Genomic DNA, 20044 nt, shown 5'->3' on the forward strand with positions numbered 1-20044 from the left:
CTTTTTTTTAGAATACCTTTTTAATTGATCGATATGGCTGTCATTAAGTGTTAAATGTGTAATTGAGCTCAAATAAAAATGTGAGGCACAACCTGCAACGGCCAAGAAGCACCGTGCATCTGCTTTGTACTCCTTGTCAAGTAGAAACAAATATCTTGTCCTCGTCCTTTCAGAAAGAGAAGGAGACCTTCTTCTCGGACCACACCCCTGACGCAGGACGCATTGTGTCCCTTTCCCCAGACACTGAGGAGCCTAGCACGGAGCAGCAGGTGCAGTTGCTGCATTCAGCTCTGCGGCAGTGCCTGGGGCTGATCCACTGTGTCATCCTGAAGGAAGAGGAGGAATGGGGTGAGATGGAGGGCGATTATGAGACCATGAGGATGAACGTCCGACTCCGGCTGGAGCACTTGCTCTGCAGCACCAAAGGTCTGGTGGAGACCGAGAGCATGATCCTGGAAGTTACCCCAGACCACCAGTGCAATGAGGTACAGTATTTGTTATAGTTAAGTTTGTATTGCTATATACACACGCACACAAAAATATAATGCAGGTTGATATATTTTCAGCCAACTTCGGTTTGTGCTTCATACATGTTTAAAATATGTATATTTTTAAAGATAAAAACAAAACAAAGTACATAACAAAGTAGTACAACATTTCCACTGTTTTTATACTTGAACAACCGGAGCAAAAATTACATTATTCTGTCATCATACAGGTGTTCAAGGAACCCTGCTCCATGTCTCCCACATGAGTTGCATATATGCATTTATTATGATATAATCACAATAATCAGCTCATATACATCAAATCTGCAACATTCAACGATGAAGGTCCCCCACAGTAGGGTATTTCCAAGCTTCCAGCCCTCAGCCCTGTTAACAAGTTAAATGTAAAAACGCTACAGCAGGGGTGTGTCTAAACCCTGTATTATATTAATGATACTTCTTATGTGATTATGACTAACGTTGGGAACAAAGATTCAAATCCTGGACTTAATCGCTTAGATAACCATGATAATCTTTAGATTGAGTTTAAAGCTGCAACAATCAATATTTTGATATTAATGATGGATTAAATGTGAAAATTTGAAAGGTGTTGCTCAGTGACAAATTCAAAAGGAATCATCAACCCCGCGGATCCCTTAACTCTGCTAATCATTTTCGCATCTTTCAGCTCATTGTTTTGATTTGCATCTTTACTATTTCCAGCGCCAAACAGCAGGCAGACAAAGTTAGCAACTAGCTGGTGAACAAAGTGGAGAATTTAGCAGCTAAGTGTGAATATCAGACTTGGTTTTGTCAGGTAAACATAAACGGAACTACAAATTAATGATAATGTTTAGATGTATTCACTTTTGGAAGTTGAAGCGTGACTTAATATAACATAACTTAACATAAACAGAGTTTTACTTCAGCCTATCGATCCCCGAAATACCTTTTCTTATCCATTTTTACTATATCCTGGTATGATAAAAGGCAGTGGATGTTAAGTTGCTGTCTTCTGTGTAGGAAACCGATGGTGCGGGGGGAGTTTTTGGGCTCAAAATGTGGACCTATCGGGTGCTGCTGGAGCTAGTCCACTGGGCTGACCATGCTGCGCAGACCCTCCATGTCTTATATGCAGAGAGGGAAGGAACAGAAGACGTCTGATTTTTCTTAGTTTCAATCCAACAACATCTATGAATGAATGAACTCAACACTAACAGCCAGCTTCCCCTTTGACGTATTCCAAATGGAATATTTAGCTCTCTGGAATATACGCTGTGAAAACTAGAGGTTAAACATTGTACTGCTTAACTAAAATCACAACTAATCTCCTTTTAACAAAGCCCTGTAAACCGCTGTTCCCAGACGTTGGTATTTCCACAGAGTGCTGAAATGACCACTAGTATGCTACCTTTGGTATTTCCTTTGACAAGGAAGGAAGTGAGTGCAGACTTTTAATGGGGTGTAACTTTTGGTTTGTGAAGTGTCCATTTGGACTGTTTAAACATTTATTTTTTTTGTATAGTTTGTTATTTATTTTATTTAACTGACATGACTAATTGTCTGCTGTTCCTAACACTAAAAGATCTACTAACCGCTAGAATGTAGCCAAACATACATGACTGATAAACTGTGACTGATGTACAGCTGAATCTGTAGCCATTTGCTATTTTAATAGGTCACGTAGCTTTTCATGTCCCACCTTATTAATATATCTAATCCAGAATATGCTTGTATTGATTTTGGTTTGGAACAATCTGTGATCAAGTTTAATGTTTGCTGCTCTGGTCACCAATGGTCTGGTCTCCTGATGTTTTACTTGAATATGCTGCTACACCGTTCATGAGTCTGAACTATAAGACCAGTGGTTCTCCAATCATTTCTGTAATACCCTTCTTTGGAAGGTAAACAAATGTTTAAGACTAATAGTTAACGGTAGGATTGTACTGTCTGTAGCCAAATGTATCAAACACTCTGCAACACAACTTCACTGTAGTGTTCAATGCCTGACGCAGCATAATCTTGCTGATTGAATGAGCTGTGACTTCCAGGCTTGTTGGAATGGTGTTTCCTAATGCCATGCTTTTCTTTTATCTCTGTGATGATTAACTGGATGTGCATTGACGATTAAAACCCACTCTTAACACTTCTTCTTCAACTTGGATTTACTTTGTGTGTGTGTGTGTGTGTGTGTGTGTGTATAATTCAACATATATACTGTAGATGTGTGTGTGTGTGTGTGTGTGTGTGTGTGTGTGTGTGTGTGTGTGTGTGTGTGTGTGTGTGTGTGTGTGTGTGTGTGTGTGTGTGTGTATGTTGTTATACTAGTGGTTGAGCTGATAAACTCCTAATTAGGTAATTAAATTATTCTAGTGGGAAAAAAATAGTTTCCTATAATTGAAATATTTTATTGGGTTTAAATCGTACAGTTATTTTAAAAACATGTCTACGATCCTTTAATTACAACAAAATAAAATGTGTATTTCCAGGAAACTTCTTTGGATATTTTTTTTTAATTACTGACACAAATAAAGCTTTACGAAATCTATATTAATTTTCTTCTCTTATTGAAACCGTGAACATTTAAGTAGTATTGAAGTTGTGCAAAAACTAGGTAACTAAGTACATTTACACAAGGAGTTTACTTGCTTTAGAAGCACTCGTACTGGTGTAGTTGCGTATTTCCATTTTATGCTACTTTATATTTGTACTCCACCAAATGTCAGAGGGAAAGGTTTTTTTTTGTTCATTTGAACTGCCCCATTTGACAGCTTTAATAACTAGTTGCTTTTCAGATGAAGACTTTGCAAAACCTGAAGCTGTATATAGTGTATAAATAGATTGACCCCAACCAGCTCCAACAGTTGAATGCTAGTCACACATTGATGACTTAGTATTAACTATCTAATGTTATATATAAGAATGTATTAGTTGCAGAGGATTTTCTTTTCTGCAGAATATGTACTAAGTAGTAAGTTCAAGTAAATGTTGTTGATCATTCTTATTTTCGTGCTGTTCGAATACAGGACTGACTTTTATTCATGATGAATATTTGCTTTGTGGTGCACTTCTGAAATATGTCATGATAAAGATGTTCTAAAATCACGTTTATAAGCAATTCTCGTGAAATTAAGAGAAGTTCAACAGTGTTCAGTTCGTTGTTCAGCTGTGAAAGAGGGCCTCGTGTCTCCAGGACCCCAGACAGATCATAGCCAATGTAGGCTTCACTTCAATCTGTAACAGGTCTAATTGATTCCAAGGCATTGATTTGACTGCACTTCCACGTGAATGCATGAACGTTAAGCTATTGAAGAGCCGCACTTACTGTATTTTCAATCAACGCATCAAGCTAAATGTGAATCTTTGGGGTTGAAGGTCTTTATCTTCTTTAGAGGTGGGTGCACCCCATTTTACCATTAGAACCCCAAAGGATGTTGTGCACATGCGCGTTGAGCAATCTACCGGAGCGCGAGAGGTAGGGAAGGGAGTCCTAATGGCGGAGAATGTACGGTCGCCTTTTGACTACCGTGAGCCACCGACCCTCGACAGCGACGGGGATGGGAGCAAACCGCCGCCGCCAAGGGGGTGAGTGAGCGGAGCTTGTTCCCGCACCAGCTAGTTTTCACCGGGGGTTTTGTGAGCAAAATGCAGGAGCCTGAGACGCACGCGCTGCGACCGTGCACGTTTGTTTAGTTAACATTAAAAAAAAAATTCGCGTGCATGATTTCAGCGTTATAATGGAGAAAACGCAGCAGGGGGAGTCATTTTTTCTTTGTTTTTTAGTTGCAGCTGTTGTGTCATGGAAGGATGCGTCTTCCGCTGCCCGTCTCGGCTCGCATTTAATCACCAGCCTTTTATTTTTTGATGTTTTGACGGGACATAAGTCTCAACGCTAGCTGCTGGAAGCTAACGGGCTAGCTGTGGTTTAGCATCAATGTTAGCATGCACCCAGCCGGAATCATCCGCGATGCGTCTTGCTGGCCAGTGATATGCTGTCTTGTCGATAACCCCTGTCATGTCAGATTGGGTAGACCGCAGATCCCGGAACATAATATCCACCAAACCACCTCGTCGCGTCAGTGTTATTGTACTCTAAACGCTGCTTGACTGCTCAGCTGCTGCAGATCATGGCTCGTGGCTTAGAGTAAACAAAGTTGCTGACCATGGTTAAAATGCATCTGAAAACAGTTGACTGTCACCAGGCTTTGTTGTGCTGATCATGTCTCTGTTAATGCATGTATACACTCTGACGTGATTGATGAAGGGGTGGGGCCATTTGAATATATATAGATACAAAATATGTGATAAACCAAGATAGCTGAAATCTGTTTAAACACAAGATGCCTGTTTATTGTCGATCTGTGTTTCACAATCATGGTCATCGATCGTCACATCAATCCAGGGACTGCTTAACACCTGTATTTACAGGTAAACTTCATGGAAAGTAGCATTGACGTGGTACTAAAACATTCTGAAATTATGGCGAGCAAACTTAAATATGGTGTACAGGATGCAAATCATTGTGGTGTCAACAAAGAGCATTTTAAATGGGATGTGATGAGCTGACCACTGTGTGCAAAAGACATCTGATTGGTGCTGAAATAAAAACAATTAATATTGAAGTGGGATGACAGGAAAAAATGTCAATTGTCAACTTAAAGTTATCAAGGAAAAAAAGGTTTTTTGCAGCGGTCAAATATTATAAAAAATGTCATTGTAAATAGAATATTTGTTTCTAACTTACAACTTGCAATACAGACACTTTAAAAATGTCTCTTGAGTATTTCACTATTTTCTGACATTCTACAGGATATATGATAAATAGATTAATGACAAAATTGATCAACATACTGATCAGTAATATACTGTATGCAGAGCATGTGATACCTGCTTTTCCACAGGTATCACATGCTCTGCTCATTTCAGCTGCCCTCTGTTCAAATCTTTACCAGAGGATAGTCTTGAGCGCTATCATGTCGGAACGTATCATTATGCTAAATAAAGCACAGATACTATTTTTTACAATCTTTTTTACAGGCGAGTGTGTGGGAGAAAAAGGAAGGGGACACCTGTGAAGGTGTGTGACCGAGTGTACGTAACAGAAGATGAGGAGGAGGAGAGCATGTCAGAACACAGCTACAGCCCAGGTATATATTTATATATATATATATATATATATATATATATATATATATAAGCGTGTGCACACATATTTAACCACCTGCTGTTTTTAGCCACTCTGTTGCTTATGGAAAACAAGTATACCACGTTGTAATTAGCAGTGTATTGTAGTACGGAGAGACACCTTTCATCTTTCAAACATAAGGCTGGTGGTTTATGATAAAGCAGTTAAGATGTGCTAGATTTAAAGAGTCCACTTTGTCCCAGGTGAGGGCCAGTACCCGGAGGGTGCAGAAGACCGTCTCCCTCCACCGGGCAGTCCCTACTACTTGCCCGATCCCACTCAGCTCTGGTAAGTAGGACCCTCGCTATAGTAACCATGCAATGATGTTTTTTCTAGGTTGGGGATCCATATTGCTAATGTCACATTATGTTTTCTAGTGTGCCAGAGTTGGGGGAGGAGGGAGCGAGTGGTGTTCGGGGACCTGTCCTTTTCCATCCACCACCCAACTGCCGGATTAGAGAAGTCCACTGTGGGACCCAGGTGCGGTTGGTTGTCATAGCAATCCGAGACATCGCCAAAGGGGAGGAGATCACAGTGGACTACAGCCTGACGGACTGGGGAGAGAATGCAATGGTGAGCTACTAACTGGGGATTTCAGATTGCTAAAAAATCCCATTAAAAGACCAAATTGCCAAAGTCTGATGTAGCTTATCCCCCTCTGTGCCATAACGCACAATTGTTGTACAAAAAATATTGAAAACACATCAATAAGCCTCACAGTTGCACTGTGCGACATGTTCCTTCATTACCATAAACATGAACACTCATTTGTTTTGAGTCAGTCCCATAAACACCTTCCTGCTGCCATAAATTCTCACACACATCAAGATCACAAGGATATATTGTCCCTAACAAATGGGAACACTGTTTGCTCATGGAACTATATATTGGTGCTTTTAAAAAAGTTATAATTTTGGGACATATTATGACAAAGATGACAGGATGCATTATCTAGAACCAGGAACATTGTGGCCCTAATCCTAATCAGGAATGTAAATCCTGTGGATAATAGCTACATGTGGATCATATTTAGTTTGTTTTAATTTGAAATTTGTCTAACCAGGAAGAAGAGGCTGGCCCCCACCCACTGTCCCTCTCAGTTTCCGATTACCTTACCCCTTCCTGGTCATTATCACCCTCATCCTCCCCACTCACCCACTCTGAGCCCAGTGACTCAGACCGTGAGGAGGATGAAGAGGAGGAAGATGATGACGATGACGACGATGACGAAGAAGAGGAAATTGAGGAAATAAGGGGCCGAATGCTTCGGCGACGCAAGAAACGCAAGCTGCCCGAAACGGCCGATTCAGAGAAGAAAAGCGTGCCCACCTCCTCCAGAGCCCCTGGGCATCCCTGCTCATCCTTTTCCCACCCAGCACCTGTCGCACCCCCTGCCAGATCCCAGTCCCAGCCCCCAGTCAGCGCCCTGACACCTCCGACCACCAACATTAACAACAATATTAACATAAACATTGGAAGCTCCAGCGGTGCCACAGTGAGCCGGCGGCAGCACTGCCCATACTGTGGCCGTCACTATCGCTCTCTGGCTCGCCACCTGGAGAAGCACCACGCTAACCAGCCAGACGTCAGAACAGCCATGGAGCAGGCACACCTGAACACACACAGCTCTTCAAATGGCAGCGCCTCACACCCTCACCCATCATCGTCCTCAACCTCTGCCACTCGCAGTCATTCCTTTGCTGTCCCTCAGCCCTCGGCGTCCAACCCTGCTCCCCCTCCCCTCTTCTCCAGGGAGAGGGAATCGCCAGCTACACGCTCAAGTACAGGCGGCGTTTCCTTCTCTCTGTTGCTTTCGCCGCCTTCCTCTACTCAGCCTGCAGCCACCAAGAAGGGGCCCAGCTTACAACTGCCCACCTCAAAACGCCCCGCGCCCCCGCTGGTGTCCCAAGTTAAGAGTCCATCACCACCTCCCCCATCTGCTCCCAGAAGGGGTCGGAGGATGAAGAAGGAAAAGCACGAAGAGCAGCAAAAGGTGGAGGTGGAGAGCTCAAGAAGTCAAGAGGAGCTGGTTCCACCTCCTACTCCAGAACCAGACATAGATCCAAACGAAGATCTGGAGCTAAGTGGAGAAGGAGAAGAAGATGCACCAGAGGAGAAGAATGGCGAGATTGTAAGGTATTGTTGGATTATTTTTACCAATTAGATATTTATTGTTCAGGGTTTTTGGGTCGTGTTTTGTGGTTACAACTTCTTTTTAAAAGCCTTTTTCCCCCTCTGTCTTTTCCAGCACACAGAGACACCACATGTCTCCACTGCTCTCTTCCCTCTCCTGTTTGGTCGTCTACCTCCGCCGACAGCAGCACACCTCTTTCCTTTCTCTAACCCGTTCTCCTCACTCTGCTGAGTCCTGGCGCCTCCTCTGCCATTCCAGCCTGTCCCTGCTCATCCTTTACAACCGCCACAGGGAATGTGAGGTGGCCAAGCTCACTATCCAGGACTACCGCAACCGTATCACCCCTCCGGCTAGCTCCAGCAACAGCCCCCCCTCTGGCATGGAAGTCCTCCTGTCCCCCTTTGAGCGCCAGGTCCTCCGTAACCTTCCGCGGGCTAGTGTTTTGGGCAAGCGTGGTCGCATCCAGCCACTTATTCTCCCGCCACACTGTGAGTCCTGCCTGGATCTACTCCTTCAAACCAGCCCCAATGTGGGCGTGGACCCAGAGAGCCCATATGTCTTCTCGCGGCCCTATCACTCTCCTGCCACACCGCTCCGGGGCACGGACCTTCTGAGAAACCTGGCACGATCCAGCGGGGCCAAAAACCCTGGAGCAATGACAGCGACGCGTGTACGGCGGCAGGTGGCAATACTTACTCAACTGCTACTATTAGATGAAGGTGAGGGACAGCATGCAGCCACCAAACAGCTGGAGGAGTTCCTTGAACGAGAGTACCATGTGACCCAGAACTGCTCCACTATCATACGGGATCCAGCACTGATGGGTCGTGTGGGTCGTGTTGTCCTTTATGGAGAGAAGGAGGGCGTGCTTTTCCGAGGGATGAGCCTGCAGCACATCTGCCTAGAGTTGGATGGTAAGGAGTTACATCATGTATATCATATATGTAGGTTAGGAGGTATAGAAAGATTTGACTACTATCCACCAATTCATTAACAAATAGTATTAATAAATTACAGCACTGCAGTTGATCCCCTTTCTTAAAATATTAAGCTATATGTTAGTCATTTGATTTGAATAAACTACCCTCCATTTCATCACTGTCCTACAGTAATGTCTGGCAACTCAGCTGACTCCTTAGAAGATTCAGAGGCAGAGGAAGAAAAAGAGGAAGTTAAGGAGAAAGCTGAGCTGATGGTGAAGAAGAAAGGACCAGGGCGACCGCCACGGAAGAAGAGAGCACCCATTGCCTCTCCAGTTAACCCATCAATAGCCAATGTTCATAAGAGAAGATGCATTCCACCCAAATCAGGTAACCATCTGCCAATATCAGTCTATGACCTCCCAAACTTTAGTCACTTCCTTATTAATCTGATCCTATGCATTCTGCTCTATCTCACAGGGAAGCGTGGTGTACTTAAGCGCCCATGGTCAGAAGCTGAGCGTGTAGCAGTGGAGACTCACCTAAAGAGGAACCTCATAGAGCTGCGAGTCCCTGCGAAAGCAGACTGTGAGCGCTGCCTCGAACTCTGCCCTCTGCTGGTGAGCAACCAGCGAGACTGGAGGGCTATCAAGTTCTATGTTCACAACCGCATCCAGCTGCTGAAGAAGCAAGGGAGGAGAGAAAGCGCTGCCTCGGTCTGCTAGGTCAAATCAAAGCCACGGCACAGGACACCTACCATAATGTATAAAGCACCAGCAATCATAACGAAGACAAAAGGTGGAGTGAAGCTTCTCTTTTTGGGTGCCGTACCTGAAGTTAGGTGCATGCAATGTCTCATCACCCCGGTCATCAGTGAGTTGTGTAGTAATGAGTTACTCCCATTAAGGATCAGTCATACTCCGTATGGGGGATGCCCAGTGTCTGTTCAAGATGTACTTTTAAGCTGTTGGACAAGATGTACGCACAAATGTGAATATGAGTTCAAACAGTGACTTTTTTTTACGTCATCCTTACTGGTGGAGAACAGCTGGAGATATAGGAGAGCGAAGGTGACATGCAACAAATGTCCCTGCAGTGATGCCAATCCACAGGGTTGCGGTAGATGCTTTAGACCACCAGGACACTTTACAGTAAACAATTCTTGGTCTAGTATTTGATTCCACTGAAGGCTAATGACCAAACATGAATGTGTAAAGCTTTGGAAGAAGAAACCAATGGTTCTGATATTTTGAAATCACCACAGATGGACTATGTATGTATGTATGTATGTATGTATGTATGTATGTATGTATGTATGTATGTATGTATGAACTTGTATAGTTTGTATTTGATATTGACTGACATTGTGCCCCCAACCCATGGCGCCCAATTGATGAGCGTATTAAAAAAGGATTCTCCATAGTCTCGGACCACTATGCACCTGTGAAGTGCTTCTTGGATACTTCTTATATCATGGTCGTAGTCAGATTACTGCATATCAAGGCACACCTACTTGAATTTATTGTGTATCAGAATTAAAATAATAATTTCCGAATCAATTTATGGTCTTATCCATAATGTAAATACTTCCTAATCTATGAAAAAAAAATATACACTAGTGATGTATTGTGTTATGGTGTATATACTGTAAATACTACCTGTACTTATTAAAGTGTATGACATTTTGCTGTGTTTTCTTAAACTGGATTGTAAAGTGAGTTTTACATTGTAACTGCAGAGTGAAACAAAGCAAATAGAAGAAACCGATAAATACAAGCTCACATATTGATTGAGTTTATTTTTAAAAAATGTGAGAATCACAAAGACACATTCTAAAAATAATTTAACATAAGTCATGACGGAATAAAAGAGTAAAACTGCCTCATTCCAGATGTCAACATGTTTGTTAAACATTGGTTTAGTGGTAGAGCCAGAGTGGGATTATTGTTAGCTTTTTGTATGTCAGTTTGTGACCAGCGGGCCATCTCGCTCGGCTCACCCCTTGTTAATGCTGCCTTCAGAGAACTTTCCCAGCATGCTTTGTCCTGAATTAGTTCAAATCCACCTACAGTTTTTTTTTGCAAGACCAATAAGATTAAAGTTTGCACAAAGCAGTGTTTTTGATTCTGTCTCAGTAATATTTTGTAGTGTGTGTTTACTGAATGGTTGCGAGACCAAAATCACCAAAAGGCAGGAGAATATATAGTTGTGAATCATGTAAATAACTAAGTCATAAAATGTACCTAAATTCCAAAAAGAGTTGTCGCACAGCAGATGCAATAATACCGTCATAAATTATTGTAATTTGTGTATCACTTAAATTAGTATAAAAGTCAGTTTATGTTTACTAATAGGGTATAAATGCACAGTAACATATCTTTTTTTTATCACTGAAAATAATCCAATTAATTTAACAGACAGTGAACATAAACAATATAGAAAAGGAAATGCTGCTCAATCAGTTTTCTTGCAGAGTTATATGACACCATCGTCATATGGAGAGTGGTATCAATCCCTTATTGACAGACCTTTCTGTTAATATTCTATTTCTCGCATGCAGAATTGTTTCGGAGTTTGAGCCAATATGACTATACAATAAGAAACAAGAACGTGACTTGTTTACAAATGTTGGGTGGTCACCAAATTTCAGTCACTCTTGTGTTTTCCCTGAACTACATAAAGTAAAACACTTAAACTTAGTTCCATTCATTTGTGTGTATCCTCTCAACACATGATCCAAATCCAGTGCTAAAGAAGTCCTTACAACAGTTGATATCTGGTATTAAGACACAGACTTTTGTGCCGGTGAATCTACAGAGAGACTGTCTGTCACTAGACTGACCCTGTTCTTCCCTCTGTAATATCTCCATAGCTGCTCTGTCACCTTTACCAGGGTTTTAAAAAATGGAAAAATGACCCCTGTGAAGGTAGCTGTTAAACTGCCAATGAGACACTTATCTTCCACATTATAAAAGGAAAGCTCTCCGCTGTCGTGATTCAGAAACACACCGACCGTCTGGGGTCTGGAGTAGACAGGCAGGACAACGTTTGGTTCTGTGCTAAACTGAAAGCTCTATCTAACCGACAGGAACCAGACACCATTAGATGTAGTTGGAGAAAACTCTGACTTCTGAGGGATGACAGATTCACTTGCAACTCCTAACCACCAGGACTTTTTGAGACCTACATTTGGAGCAGTTTTCCTCAAAGAAACCTCCCAGTAGTGTTGTCCAGAAGAGAAGCCAGGTGCTCCTTTGATAGCTGTGAGACGGGTAACAATATCTCCATTGGGAAAAGGAACTTTGGCGTCTCTCAGTTTACCTTCTCTGATTTTGAGATACCAATTATTCGACTTTTACTGCAAATTGGAATACAAATTGAGAGGATTTTAAAGTCAGTTTAGTCTTTTTAGTATAATTTATTCGTGAATGTAGACTAATGAAAGGGAGAAAAAACTCCAACACGCTGTGAGTCCTTATCCAAATATTGACCTTACTTTCACACCTTACCTTACCTGACTTTACTTTGATCGGGGTAAAAGGCGGGTGTTCGGGAGAGGAAGGTCAGCTACTATTAAATGATCACCCATGAAATCTAGATGAAAAGTTTGTAGGGACTTAAATGCATGCACAGTCTTCCACTTGTTTATCAGAGGCTTAATTGCCCTAAGTTTAACTTTTTTCCGAGGCTCAATAATCAATAATCGCACGAGTATGAAACATAATAATAATTATAATTATATGCATTCTAATTATATAATTATATATATATATATATATATATATATATATATATATATAATTAGAATTAAATTGTGAAGTACATTTTAAAAAAGCTTACAAGTATAATAAAGAGTCTTTGAAACGTCACGTTCCGTTTAGGGTGCATTGTAACTTTGATGATCCTCTGACGCAATGATCAGGACACAATTATAATGTATCCAAATTAGTGTATGTCTATAAAACCATTGACACTCAAGAATATGGCCCTTTAGAACTTGGCACAATAGTATAAAAGGCTCTGTGCTGAATTGTTGTGCTGACATGGAGGGTGGACGTTGTTCATGTGCGAATATCGGACAGGAGCGTTTGTTGTTTGTGAATGCTCACGTGAGCGTGCTGCCTCGTGATCAGCAAAAGGTAAACAGAAGGGACCGGATGTTAAGCGATTTTGGCTTCAAAATAAATGTGTATAGTTGGTCTCTGTAGGTCTTGAGCTATTCATATTAACACGCGTACTCTAATTATTTGGTTGAACAGCCCATTGTGAAAAGACAACACATAGTTTGGTTTAACTGCAATTCAACTTGTTTTTTTAATGTTTAACCGGAAGAGGTATTTGTAATTCTGTTTGACTTGTGTTGTGGCCAATATTGTGATCATCTATATGCAACTCTAAAGCACCTGGTGAACATGTGCTGAGTGTAGGAAGTCTTTAATACCAAAATATATAATAATAACAATATGGTTGTGTTCAGCTAAATGACATATGTCATGATCTTACACACTCCGGTACAGTAGGGGGCGTCGTGAAGAAGAAGAAGCTTCTGTGTAGCGTACTTTTGTGGATACACTAGAAACTACTCCACTTAACACTACTTTGGGGCATTAGTCAGGTTAGCGTAACGTTATCTGTAAGAATGTACACTTTTAGCTTGAGTGCGGAAGAGTTGTATTTGGCGTCAGCGGTGTAGTTCACGGACCCTCGGCTACATGGGGACTTAGCAGGGCTGTTTTAAGTTTTGCATGGTTTCAGATTTTTAGCAAACATGTCTCAACTTTCTGACTCCGACGACACGACCCCATTGCTCAGGGATGCATCGAGCAGGTGAGTGCAGAGTTCAATCGCCATCGACTAGACGCCTTAGCCTGTAGCCACTGTTACCGTTGGCATTTCAGCATGGAGCTTCAGTGCATCGTTTACAAAACAAACTGCGGAAGCACGAGTCTTAGTATTAGCAACCCTACTCTATAAGTCAACCATGCATTATGCAAAACCTTTGGCGCAAAGTACTTTGTTTTTATGTTGTTTTTTTTAATGTCATATTTGCAAGTCTATATCAATAACTTTAATTCACATGTTCTGTCTTTTCATCTTGTGTACAGTGATGACTCTCAGGATGAATATTACAAGAGTCGGTGGAAGTCCATCCGTGTTATGTACTTCACCATGTTTCTCAGCAGTGTAGGTGAGGATGCCCAGGACTTTTAAAAGTAGAAAGCCCATTGCAGAGACACTACACTCGGAGTCCAGTACTCAGGGTCTCCTCCATGCACAGCTGGTGGGATACTATAAAGGAAATTGTCTTGTAACTGCCCTCTTGATGGAGAGACTAAATCGGTATAGAGTCCAAAACAAAATGAAGTTGTAGCCCAGTCCATTTGTGTTATACAAGAAAAACATATAAAAACAAACAAACAGTTGTGCATTATTTTAAAAATGCACATCGTGAGTAATGTAAACAGCAGCAACAAAATCCCCGGTGGCCGCTTGCAGCCATGAGTAGTCTGGGTAGAGGAATAGCCTTAGGTCCTTGCTCTCCTCCTTCAACTTCTGGGTGCCGACTCCGGCAGTGATCATCTCGAGGGCCGCTGCACTTTATCCAATCCCCAGGCTTCCTTTTCCGTTGATGATTAGTGAATCTCTCTCATATTTGGAATACTTTCTCCAGTGCCACATTTTTCATCTTAACCATCCATACAAAATTCTCCAAAAGAACCGTAGCTTATTTGAGTTGTTTTTGTTGTTGCTGTGAATGTGATGCATCTCTATGCTTGGGTGGCTTGTGTTTAGTATGATATAATTCATAACACAATGTTTAGGATCACAGGGGAATCATCTAAGTTTTATGTTCCCTTTCAGGTTTCACTATTGTCATCACATCACTGTGGCCCTATTTACAACAGGTATGTACTTTATGGTTTGCCATTTTCTTTGTAAAAGACTGTTGACTGGTTCAGCTGATGTCAATGATACAAAGGAAGGCACTTTGTGTTTTTCACTCAAAGGCAAATCTTGGCCAGGTCAAGGGGAAGTGAAAGAAGCTACGAAGAACATTTTGGGGACTTAGTTTTAGATTAAGCTCAAGTACTTCACTTGCCATAGTCAAGCTTTGTAGTAAAGATATGTACATACTAGGTCACATTCTAGTTATGTGTCAAATGTAATGCATCAACAATTGGACTCTCAAATTTCATTGTCTCATATATTTGCATTGTAGCACTGTCCTCAAACCTTCATACTGCAGGGTATTCTGTAGAACATGTTTTGGGATTATGTTTCTTACAGGTTGATGATAGTGCCAATGCCACCTTCTTGGGATGGGTCGTGGCGGCCTACAGTCTCGGTCAGATGTTGGCCTCGCCCATTTTTGGCCTTTGGTCCAACTACCGGCCACACAAGGAGCCGCTTTTGTGTTCCATCTCCATCAACCTGTTGGCCAATATCTACTACGTCTACGCATACCTGCCCAGAACCAATAACAAGTTCCACGTACTCATGTCTAGAGCCTTTGTGGGCTTTGGAGCAGGTGATTTGTGAAGGCCTTTTTCACATTATTTTGAAATGTTCACATACCTGCCTGTAAATAACGATCCTTTTCATTTAACGCTATGGATTTGCTTATAAACAAGTGCACGGGGCTCAGCTTTACCATGTTGTATTGTGATCCATGTCACATAAGTAACTTGCTAACATTCGCTTTGGTCTTTTTTTCCGTCAGGTAATGTCGCTGTGGTGAGGTCCTTTGTTGCTGGCGCTACATCACTGAAGGAGAGGACCAGTGCCATGGCCAACATGAGTGCCTGTCAGGCCTTGGGTTTCATCCTGGGACCAGGTAAAGATGGCTATATTTATGTTTATATTATGTAAACCAGGCCAGTGTAGAGAGCATATGATGCTAGCATAGTGTATGATGGGGAAAAACAACAAGCAAGTCGTTGGTTTGTATGTTTTACAACTTTCATATCTTTGTATATGTCAGCTCTGCAGGCCTGCCTATCGTTCATCGGTGAGCATGGTGTCACGGTAAAGGTTATAGACCTGCAGCTCAACATGTACACAGCTCCTGCTTTACTAGCCACAGCCTTTTGCTTCATCAACATCCTGCTGGTTGTCTTTGTGCTGAGGTGAGGATTTACATTTATGTATCTGTGTATATGTATGTATTTCCTTGTTGTTCTGTGGAGTTTGGAAATTGAGCCCATCAAAGATTCACATACTCTTTAATCCATTTAGCTATGCTTTCATCAGTTCATGTATAGTATTAAGTGTCTCAATGCTGTTTTTAAAGTGGCTAAGATGTGTGTTGGATACTTGTCAACAGAGATCACCATGTTGATGAGCATGGAAGACAGATTCAAGCCATCAACTACACATTGGAGGGTATTTATTGTCCTACTCCCTTCTTTTTTTTTAATCCCAGTTTTTGATTATTTTGGTGATTTATAGACTAAAAGAAGAAGTTTGCAGCCGAGTGATAATAAGTTCAGTGGACAATGTTTGACATTACCAGGAAATAAATCTCATCACAAGGCAGCCCTAGTCCAGGCTTGTTCTATTGGTACCACTGAGAATTATATAGTATTATCTATATATGTATGTATATATTATACCATATAATTCTCACTAGAATATATATATATATATATATATATATATATATATATATATATATATATATATTTACTATGTGTAGTTGTGGTTGCAGATTATTGTTTTTTGCGATTTGATTCATGCTTTTGTCATCACCTTTTTCGTGTAGATGGAGATGATGTTAGTGAAGAGACTGAGGAGACCATTGATCAGATAGCAGTCCTGACTTCCAACGTTCTCTTCTTCATCATCATGTTCATCTTTGCGGTCTTTGAGACGTATGTATTTAATTATAGTCTACTGAGACAGACAAGTTAGAATATAACAAAGACACTTATTGCAACTTTTCCATTGCCTCTTTATACTCGGTTGTGTAAAGTTTTAAAAATCTGACAGTAGATCTTTTTCTTTTTTCAGAATTGCCACCCCTTTGTCCATGGACATGTTCGCTTGGACAAGGAGGGAAGCTGTGTTATACAATGGCATCATCATCTGCTGCATTGGATTGGAATCCATATTGGTGTTTCTAGTTGTAAAAGTGGCCTCTCAAAGGTACCTTGCTTCATACATGTTTGGCGTAGATAGAAATATATTTCAGTGTCCAATATTGTTCTCCATTTAACCAAATTAATTATTTACTTTCAGGGTCGGGGATCGTCCTGTGTTGCTAGCTGGCTTGGCAATTATATTCTGTGGTTTCTTTATTCTCCTGCCATGGGGAAATCATTACCCTAAAATCCAGTGGGCAGGTATGCACTGTTCCGAGTAATGAATAGCTGCAGAATGATTGGTTTGCAGATTTAAAAAAATGTTTTTATTGAAATGATACTGTTTGGGCTTTTTGCTTTGAGTGTCGGGACATTAGTATATTGGTGTTTACTGTTGCCAATTCTTGGGGCTGTGACTTGGAAATGGCCACCAGGCTGCCTGGCACTGTTGCGTCACAAGAGTACCCTGTATTTGCCCAATGTCAGTTGAGATCGCCGCTCAACCCTAACCCCCCCCTCAGCAGGCTGAGAATTCATGTTCTGTTTTTATTTTCAAAATACAGATATCAAAAACAACTCTATGAACAGCTCTTTGGTCAGTCAGATGTCTGAAGCCGCTTTAGCCTCCAACAACTCTGTGGAGCTAACAGGCTGCCCGTTGGATCAGACCTGGTGCCAGTATACTCCTGCCATCCATCTGGCCCAGTACATCTCATCTGACATCCTCATCGGGGTGGGGTACCCAGCCTGCAACGTGATGTCATACACACTCTATTCCAAAATCCTCGGACCCAAACCTCAGGTAAAAAGAGAACTGTAGGTTAATGGAAGTATTATTGGGGTACTTTAAACCACTGAATGTGCCCATGCATTTCATTATATTAAAATTATACATCTTTAAGAGAACCCAGAGTGGATGTTTTCTGTTGTTTTTTGCAGGGAGTGTACATGGGCTGGTTGACAGCCTCAGGGAGTGGGGCGCGGACAGTGGCCCCGATCTTTGTCTCCCAGGTCTATACCATCCTGGGACCCCGCTGGGCCTTCAGCCTCATCTGTGGCATGGTGTTAGGGGCCATCATCCTCCTCAGCTCTGTTTACCGTCGACTCCTCACCTTTTCTGTACGCCATGGAAGGACTATGTAATAAAAAGTAAAGATTCACACTGGACAACCTGATATCGCACAGAATTGTCAACTTGTTACACTCCGTCTTCATCTTCAGCCTCCACTCTAATCGATTTCCACGGGGGTTGAAAGGCAGCCCAAACAAGAAAGGGAGGCCATTAAATGAACTATTCACAGATGTTGGGGTATTTGTCACATACAGTGCATCCGGAAAGTATTCACAGCACTTCACTTTTTCCACATTTTGTTATGTTACAGCCTTATTCCAAAATTGATTAAATTCATTATTTTCCTCAACATTCTACACACAACAACCCATAATGACAAAGTGAAAACTGTTTTTTGCAAATTTTTGCAAATCTATTAAAAATAAAGAACGAAAACATAACATGTACATAAGTATTCACAGCCTTTGCCATGACACTCAAAATGTAGCTCAGGTGCATCCTGTTTCCACTGATCATCCTTGAGATGTTTCTCCAACTTGATTGGAGTCCACTTGTGCTAAATTCAGTTGATTGGACATGATTTAGAAAGACACACACCTCTCTATATAAGGTACCACAGTTGACAGTGCATATCAGAACATAAACCAAGCCTTGAAGTCCAAGGAATTAACTGTAGACCTCCGAGACAGAATTGTATTCAGGCACAGATCTGGTGAAGGGTACAGAAGCATTTCTGCAGCATTGAAAGTCCTAATGAGCACAGTGGCCTCCATCATCTGGAAATGGAAGAAGTTTGGAACCACCAGGACTCTTCCTAGAGTTGGACGCCCAGCCAGACTGAGCGATCGGGGGAGAAGGGCCTTAGTCAGGGAGGTGACCAGGAACCCGATGGTCACTCTGACAGAGCTCCAGTGTTGTTCAATGAAGAGAGGAGAACCTTCCAGAAGGACAACCATCACTGCAGCACTCCACAAATCAGGCCTGTTTGGTAGAGTGGCCAGACAGAAGCCACTCCTCAGTAAAAAGCACATGACAGCTCGCCTGGAGTTTGCAAAAAGGCACCTGAAGGACTCTCAGACCATGAGAAACTAAATTCTCTGGTCTGATGAAACAAAGATTGAACTCTTTGGCCTGAATGCCAAGCGTCATGTCTGGAGGAAACCAGGCACTGCTCATCACCTCGCCAATACCATCCCTACAGTGAAGCATGGTGGTGGCAGCATCATGCTGTGGGGATGTTTTTCAGCAGGAGGAACTGGGAGACTAGTCAGGATTGAGGGAAAGAAGAATGCAGCAATGTACAGAGACATCCTGGATGAAAACATGCTCCAGAGCACTCTGGACCTCAGACTGGGGCGACGGGTCATCTTCCAACAGGACAACGACCCGAAGCACACAGCCAAGATAACAAAGGAGTGGCTTCGGGACAACTCTGTGAATGTCCTTGAGTGACCCAGCCAGAGCCCTGACTTGAACCCGATTGAACATCTCTGGAGAGATCTGAAAATGGCTGTGCACCGACGCTGCCCATCCAACCTGATGGAACTTGAGAGGCTCTGCAAAGAAGAATGAGAGAAACTGCCCAGAAATAGGTGTGCAAAGCCTGTGGAATCATACCCAAGAAGACTTGAGGCTGTAATTGCTGCCAAAGGTGCTTCAACAAAGTAGTGAGCAAAGGCTGTGAATACTTATGTTATGTTTTCGTTCTTTATTTTTAATAGATTTGCACAAATTTGCAAAAAACAGTTTTCACTTTGTCATTATGGGTTGTTGTATGTAGAATGTTGAGAAAAATAATTAATTTAATCCATTTTGGAATAAGGCTGTAACATAACAAAATGTGTAAAAAGTGAAGCGCTGTGAATACTTTCTGGATGCACTGTGTATACCAGGCATCTATTCTGGTTGGCTAGTTGTTATTCTCCCCTCTGCGTTTATTGATCGACTACATTTCAAACAAGAAACCGCTGTTCGATGTCGCGATGCCAGATGCATCATTTTGCTACTGTTATTCTCAAAAACTTAACACCACAATTATAATAACGGCTCATTGTTGCTGTTACTTGCATTAATATGTGGCAACTGATAAGCCTTTGAGAGTTTGTGACTCAGGGTTAACCTTTTAAACACTAAATAAAAGCGATACGCAGGTTATTTCTCAGCA

At 41.9% G+C, this 20044-nt stretch overlaps 2 protein-coding genes across 4 annotated transcripts; both read left to right on the top strand.

The window, feature by feature from the left end:
• The first annotated feature begins 3953 nt into the window (after positions 1-3953).
• Positions 3954-10412, top strand: LOC117748019. Of its 2 annotated transcripts, none has more exons than XM_034557618.1 (8): positions 3954-4073; positions 5526-5635; positions 5877-5961; positions 6051-6246; positions 6737-7809; positions 7922-8721; positions 8917-9117; positions 9208-10412. In XM_034557618.1, the coding sequence occupies exons 1-8, from the start codon at positions 3982-3984 to the stop codon at positions 9450-9452; spliced, it is 2802 nt and encodes a 933-aa protein (XP_034413509.1). In that variant the 5' UTR covers positions 3954-3981; the 3' UTR covers positions 9453-10412. The 2 variants fall into 2 exon arrangements, with proteins under 2 accessions (XP_034413509.1, XP_034413508.1); XM_034557617.1 differs by having other exon boundaries at positions 3966-4073; positions 5498-5635.
• A 2802-nt stretch (positions 10413-13214) lies between these two features.
• mfsd8 (major facilitator superfamily domain containing 8) lies at positions 13215-17975 on the top strand. Of its 2 annotated transcripts, XM_034557734.1 has the most exons (12): positions 13224-13554; positions 13833-13915; positions 14590-14633; positions 15016-15256; positions 15449-15562; positions 15710-15854; positions 16052-16110; positions 16490-16598; positions 16738-16872; positions 16966-17069; positions 17372-17610; positions 17748-17975. In XM_034557734.1, exons 1-12 carry the CDS (start codon positions 13496-13498, stop codon positions 17949-17951), a joined length of 1536 nt encoding a protein of 511 aa, XP_034413625.1. In that variant the 5' UTR covers positions 13224-13495; the 3' UTR covers positions 17952-17975. The 2 variants fall into 2 exon arrangements, with proteins under 2 accessions (XP_034413626.1, XP_034413625.1); XM_034557735.1 differs by lacking the exon at positions 13833-13915 and having other exon boundaries at positions 13215-13554.
• The last annotated feature ends 2069 nt before the right edge of the window (positions 17976-20044 follow it).

The sequence above is a fragment of the Cyclopterus lumpus genome, chromosome 18 (genome assembly GCF_009769545.1).
Source record: "Cyclopterus lumpus isolate fCycLum1 chromosome 18, fCycLum1.pri, whole genome shotgun sequence".
In the NCBI taxonomy this organism is placed as follows: domain Eukaryota; kingdom Metazoa; phylum Chordata; class Actinopteri; order Perciformes; family Cyclopteridae; genus Cyclopterus; species Cyclopterus lumpus.